This window comes from Centruroides sculpturatus, unplaced genomic scaffold (genome assembly GCF_000671375.1).
Source record: "Centruroides sculpturatus isolate CEXI.00-Female unplaced genomic scaffold, Cexi_2.0 scaffold4169, whole genome shotgun sequence".
NCBI lineage: Eukaryota > Metazoa > Arthropoda > Arachnida > Scorpiones > Buthidae > Centruroides > Centruroides sculpturatus.
In genome coordinates, this window is record NW_019388253.1 from 1 (window position 1) to 7357 (window position 7357).

The window sequence follows — 7357 nt, forward strand, 5'->3', positions numbered from 1 at the left end:
GCTCTTTAAAAAATTTGCCCATCACTGGTCTGGGGGTATCTCAGCCATTGAGAGCTTGTATTAGGCCTGGGATGGTCCTTGGAATAGCTGGGTAGTGAGGAGTGAAAGTGGGGACTTGATATATCTGTGACAAACTACTCCTAAAAAATTTTTGGTGACATCATCATTTTATAATCTTGCACTGGTGACTTTTAGTGGTTCAAATTAGAAATATCTCAGCATTATTATCAATTACTTTATAATAAATACGTTAGTTTGTTAAAATCTTAAAAATCAGTAAGAAATTACAAGCATTATACATTAATACACTCCAGCAAAAATCTTGTTGTTTAGAATAAAACTATACACACCAAATACTAAAAACTAGTAAAAGGGATAAAAAAAAAAAAAAGAATATTTACTTGTACAAGCATGTTTGTCTGTTTATAATGAACATAATCAGCTAGTCTGTATGGAAAACAGAACAAACAGTCAAATACTGATGTCATATACATCATGTTCCTTTAATTTTAAAACAGAGTAAGAAACAGTCCAACATGGCACTTGCAGCATACTCTTTGGACAGTGATGTGCTGGTCAATTTTGATGAGGTGCATCTGTTTACATCATATGTCAAATCCTTCACATTTGAAATATTTAGAAGCACTTGTAATTTACAAGGCTGTTAGAAACCAAAAGATGGTCAACTTTAAAGAGACAGCTACATTTTCTACAGCATGGAGGGCATGTCTTGAACTCTCCTACTCCTAGGACTTCTGTCTTGTGTTGTGGCTGTATGCCATATTTTATATAACTTTTATTTTAACTTTTGTATAGTTCCCCTTCTTCCTTCCTTCTTCTATTGTCTGTCTCTTCCAGAAAATTCTTTCTCAACCCTTTCTTCTTGGGTGGTGATGACTAATCCTTTGAACAAAAGGGATGAAGGAAGCCCTGAGGGCTAAGTTGGGGAACAATGTTCATTCTTTGCTGGGACATCAAACAGATTGGATGTAAGAAGAATGCTCTCTAGTTTGTTTTTGGCAGCAAATAGAGATGAAAGGAGGTCTAAGCAAGAATCAAGGAAAATTTGGTAAAGAGAAATCATAGAGACTCCCAACCATTATCGAAGAAATTTGGTGAAAACCAGAATTTATCCATCATCCCCAAGAAAGGAAATGATTTGGAATTTTCATCACCCTTAAGATCACCATCGACAATTGGGTACCCACTTTCACCTATTCTTACTTCTATTGCCCTTTTTTGACTACTGATTTCCCTCTTCCCTAGATTTAGTTAGTTGTAAGTGATTAGTTATAGTTCGGGTTATATTTGTTGTAGAAATATTTGGTAATTATTGGTGTCACGAGAGTAGTGTTAATAACTACGTACTCTCTCAACTTTTGTATGGAATATATTATAAACTTGTATACTGGGACTTAGAAGAGCTGGTATTCCAAAGAACTGTTATACTTCATGCGAAATAAAGATATTATTATTTGTTAACGTATCTTTGTAATTCTTATTTTGCACTTACCTTAACAGTGTTCAGTGTTTTTACCCGCATATAGGCAATTCAATCTTAAATTTTCAACTTTTAATTTACCTTGGTAACACTGTACTTCTATGCATGTACCATATACATTTCAAATCTGTATTTAAATCTATTTGACTGCTTGTTCTGTTTTCTTAACAGAATACCTGATGATCATTATAAATGGATGAAAATATTGTATAAGTAAATATTTTTATTTACTGATTTTTGGTATTTGGTGTGTGTAGTTAAAATTTATGATCAGTGAATTTGCTTGATTTTTTTCCTTTACTCAATGTGATTCACATTCAGAGCTGGTTTCATTTGTATCATGTATCATCTGTATCTGCACCACTGTATCATTTTTTGAATATAGACTCATGAAGCTTGTGGAACTTAGTATAATTTTATTGTAATATTGTCACCAGATGTGACTTGTGCATTTGCATAGGACCTTGCACTTAGGAACAAAGGTCAGTGGCGTAGCATAGTGGGGGCGGCGAGTGCAGCCTGCCCCAGGAAGCACTTTTTAGGGGGTGGCAAAATTTCACAATAAATAATAATAATATCTTGTAAAAATTTGAACCATTCTAATCTATATTTGTGTCGCGCCTACGATAGTGCTATCGTCCGGACAGTCCAGGAATCGGCTCACCATCCGGGTGAACTAGTAATTTCATCTGAGGATATCCTGCGCAACCTGTTGACCTTTTTAAACTATAGGGCTATTTTAAGCAGGTCGCTGCACTAGCATGGAATTTTTCATTGCTTGTTCTGTGACAAAACTGAATTTTAGTCTTTTAAATTGAAATACCTAAATAAGGGGGGCAAAATTTTCTTCCACCCAGGCGGCTGACACCCATGCTACGCTACTGACAAAGGTGTCTTGTACAAACAATGTTAAAGGTTCCTGTGCTTGATAAATGCTTAGCTTTAGCGTCTTGAAAAGGTTCTACAAAATATGGATCCAACTCTGTGCATATTATTAGGAATTTATAGTATTGTTGTAAAAAATAGAATCTGATTTAAAGTCAAGTATTTTATTTGAAACTTAGCTATAATTAATATAAATTATATTTACAGCTTATATAGTATATATAAAAAAAATTCAGCAAATGGTTGAGTTACAAAAATAGTATATTTGATTCTTAAACACTATGTAGTGTAATAAATTCAAACACTTGACATTTTATCATCTTTATTTAGTTCAGCAAGATGATAAAATGCCAAGTGTTTGAATTTATTACACTATATAGCATTTAAGAATCAAAGAAGAGTCACAACATGATTTCAGATTATCAAAGAAATAATATAGATTACAGTATGTAATTTTAGTTAAACATATGTTATATTATCACAATAAAAACAATAATTTACATTATTTTTATAGGAAAGATTCTGATCAAATAACATGGAAAATTATTGAAGGAACATCTCCTACAAGTTCAATTCTTGAAGGCTCTGTAAGTAAATTTGAATTTGTATATAAAAATATATACATAAATGTACACGTTACAAAATTTTATTTTAAAGAATGACAAACAATATTTCTTATATTTTTGTTAATTTGATGTGTACCACATTATAAACTTTTCTGTATTTATATGTTGTTAAAATTATAAAAAGATACAATCTTTTTATTTTATTTTATCTTTTTTTTGATGATGAATTAACTTGCTTTATGTACAATTATTTTTTGGAACTTGCAAAATTTTGAATGATGATACTATATTAACTTATAAAACTAATATATAAGGGTTGATTAATAAATAACTGACCAATGACAATGAAACATATTGAATGCATTTTATTTTACATTTAATCACCCTGGTTGTTGAAAATTTGCACCACTCTGTGAACATTATGAACAAAGATTTGATCTACACAGCCAGAGCACTTGGATCATCTTACTGCATGCGACCTGTCATCATGTGACTTTCATGTCTTTGATGAGATAAAGAAAGCACTGAAAGGTAGGGTGCAGCAACTACAGGGCTCATCCGCACTTGGCCACTGTATCATTTTTTGAATATGGACTCATGAAGCTTGTGGAACTTAGTATAATTTTATTGTAATAAAGCAATTTTTTATATTTATTAAGTCTATACTTCCAAATAGAAAGGTGATGAAGACAGTAAGCATTATACTGTTAAGGTACTGTCATTTGTTAGTTGTTATAGTTGCTAATGATATTAGAAAATACTTTTAATGAATAATAGAAATGATGCATAATATACAGAAGTTTGAAAAGCAAGTATCATAAACTACATGCTTAATTATTTTGTTTATTAAAATCTCTTAAAATTATATGAATATTTTAAAATCTTTAAACAAAATCAGATACATAAATGAATTAGTTAGTCTAAGGACCAAAAAATCTTGCCTCACTTGGTCCTTGGAGTAACTAATTGATCTGTGTATCTTGTTTTGGTTACAGATTTTTACATATTCCTCTAATTATCAGAGATTTTAATAAACGAAATAATATCAAATAAAATTGCTGCAAGGTATGCAATAATGTTTGTGTTCTTGAAAACGTCTGTTAGGGATATTTCAGTTATAAATAAAGACAGTCAGATGGTCAAGGCTGTAAATACATCAGGCCACTGTCTAGGACGGGGTCTCCAAACTACGGCCCATGAACGCCACCAATTTGGCCTGCAGTAGCATGCCAGATAAGCCCAATATCTGGCCCGTCATAGTTTATTTTGATTACATTGTAAAATTTGCAATGTAAGTAAATCATACAAAATAATAATCAGACATTTTTATTTAACAACCAATTAAGAAACACACTAAGTGACATACATAGGTAATTCACATAATGAAATTAAACATTATAATTATGATTAATGAGATTTATTTATCTGTAATTTTCTACTGATAATTGCTTGCAGTTGTGGATCAAGTTTACTAGTGGAAATTACAAACAGCGACTTCAAATGTTCATCGGTTATTAACAAAGTTCCAAGGATTAATTTCGTTGATTAAATCAATATTATGACCATACAAATAATTTTGTGTCTATGCAGAATTATTCTTTTTAATTGTCCAACAAGAGACAGATGGTAACAACTTAAAACCGACAAATGACATTAAAAAATACATACAATACAATTGACGCCGATCTTTTCTTAGAGGATCTGACACCAAGAACACAGTATTAAAGTTCTTCACAATACCATTTAGGTAAAAAGCAGTTGTATTTATATCCATCTGTTGACCTCTGGTGGGACTCTAGAACAGCTTCTTAATTTTCATATCTACATTATTAACAAAATTATTTGTATGGCCATAATATTGATACTCATCAGTTAATTTGGATCTATAAATATTTTTTGTATATTTCATTTTGGAATTGCTAACGGAGAAGAGTCCAACCCTGTACCCTGTGCCATAGACATCTCACTCACCAGCTAGTACCAAAATAAAAATTTGTGTGTAATTTAAAACTACAGTATGTTGGTATGATGAGCTAGCTAGATCATGGCCCTTGGGACTTAGTGGAGGAGTCACTGTGGCACAAAGGCCCTTTGGCTAAAAAGTTTGGAGACCCCTGGTCTAGGAGACCCTTGTTTAAATTTGCATTGAGGACATCAGGAAATTTTCACAAGCAGTATGTTCTCAATTTATTGGATCCTGTTATTCACCATCTGGCTACCTCTGATGTGGGTCTGGTTGAATCTACTATGGGTATGATTAAAAAACCCTCCTATTGTCCTCAGAACAGAGAATTAAAAATGTTACAAACTAAAAATACAATAGAACCTGTTTAAGAAGGTCCCATATGAGAGGTTTTCTTGCACAAGAAGTCCAAATTCTCCATTTCTGGCGTTTACACCATAAAATGTGTTAAAATTTCCCACCTAACAAGTTCCTGCATACCAAATTTTTTCATGTAAGAAATTCCAAAATATCAGTTTCATTAACAATATTTACTCAATTAAGATGATTCCAATGGAGACAAATTGTAATCTTTTTTTCTAACCATAGCATCAAAACCATATCTTTCATACTTTTCCAGTGTGTGTTAAGTTAAACAAACAAGCATTAGCATTAGCATTGAAAACTTGAAGCACGTTTATGAATGAACTGAAAATGTTTGTTTATCTTAAGTAAACCCAAGCTAGCAAAGTATGAAAGATATGATTTTGATGTTAGTTGCTCCAGCATTAATACTTTGAATTACTCATTATAACTTTATCACTTACTTTATTAAAACTTTACTTTTCATTCTGATGAAACTGTGTTGTAGTTTCAAAACACTTGGCAGATTATTCATCTCTTTATTCCAACTGAATAAAGAGATGAATAATCTGCCAAGTGTTTTGAAAAAAGTCACTGTAGTGTGTCTGTATAAAACTTTACTATTTTATAACTCTTGATGTTAACCATATTTTATATCAAATACCTGAGATAGTCGCTAATTTAGCTGGGCCTTATTGTTTCAACTATATTCCCTATCTGGTGCTAACTGTTAACTGTTGGTACGTCACATCGACACCGGACACTTAAGCACAAGAAGCATATTATAGAACTTAAGCACCTGCCATAGTCAATGCATCTTATTATTCTACTATGTTACACTATGCTAACATAATAATTGTAAAAAATAAGAATTATTATTTTATAATACATATTTTTAATTAATTAAATACCTTTTAAATATCAATTTATTTTATAAATTATTCAATAGAGTTCTTTAAGTAGCAGCAGTTCTTGTCAAAGTAATCCATCTTCAGAAACAAAGATATATATTCCTGACTGTGAAACATCAGGTTTAGGCTGCAGGTTTGTTACGTCCTTTATTTTAACAAAATAACAGTATTTACCATATTTTTGTCTGTATAACCACAGATTTTCTATGTTTAAAAGATAATCTGACAAGGATACACTTATTTTAAATTGCAATATAAACTTGCACCTATGGAACAGCCATTGTTCCATAGGCATGAGTTATGAGAAGTTTTATTTTTATTACAGAAATTTTCTGTAGGTTATACACATGAAAATACGGTAATGTTTTTGTGCTCCTATGATTTAATTATGGTTATTAATTATGAAAATTTTTTATTTAGTGTTGTAAATGGCCCAGCAGAAATGCCAGGTATTTTTGTTAGTAGTATTAAAGCAAATGGACAAGCTGATCAAGCAGGTTTACAAATCGGAGATCAAATAATTAGTGCAAATGGTATTAATTTTACTAATCATAAATTTGCAGAGGTATGAACAGAATTTATAACTTAATTTTTTTATTTTGATTAAAAGTTTACTTTTACTTAATGTAACACGATAAGAGATTTTTAAAAACATTATAATTTATACATATATCAACCTCACAATGACCTGATGAATTTGGTTCCTAATTCATTGGTCATTGGAAAGTTGATATATATGTATATATATATGGTATATATATGTATACATAGCTGGTATAGCGTCAGTTGTCTGAATGCCATGTTGAGTAGGCTGTGAGTGTTGAATACATCCCTAGGCTATGATTTGGATAACTGTTGGATGATTATGTCTAAAAGTTTAAATGTGTCTGGAAGAAAGGAATCACTTGGAGGTCTGAGTGGTATAATGGTAAGTGGAGGTTGTAGGTTCAACTCCTGCTCTGGGCCAATTTCTTTCTTTCAGACTATTTTAAATTTAAAATTGAATTATAATTTTTACTTTAGTCAAGAGATGGCACCTAACGTCTACCTCTAGTTCTTATCTTGTAATTTAATAATATAATACAGTTGTCCCTCTATAGTCCGACGTTTTTTAATCCGACATGCTCAGTAGTCCAATGCGCCTCCTGTCAAAGTACCTGTCCCCATTACGTGTCTGCTTACACAGAAG

General features: G+C 31.5%; 1 protein-coding gene across 1 annotated transcript; it reads left to right on the top strand.

The window, feature by feature from the left end:
- Positions 1-2900: 2900 nt before the first annotated feature.
- On the top strand, positions 2901-7348 carry LOC111616841 (harmonin-like; the record flags this gene model as incomplete). Its single annotated transcript, XM_023358195.1, has 3 exons — positions 2901-2973; positions 6207-6301; positions 6589-7348. Coding segments are annotated over 3 exons (319 nt in total), but the record flags the coding sequence as incomplete, so codon positions are not given.
- Positions 7349-7357: the final 9 nt, after the last annotated feature.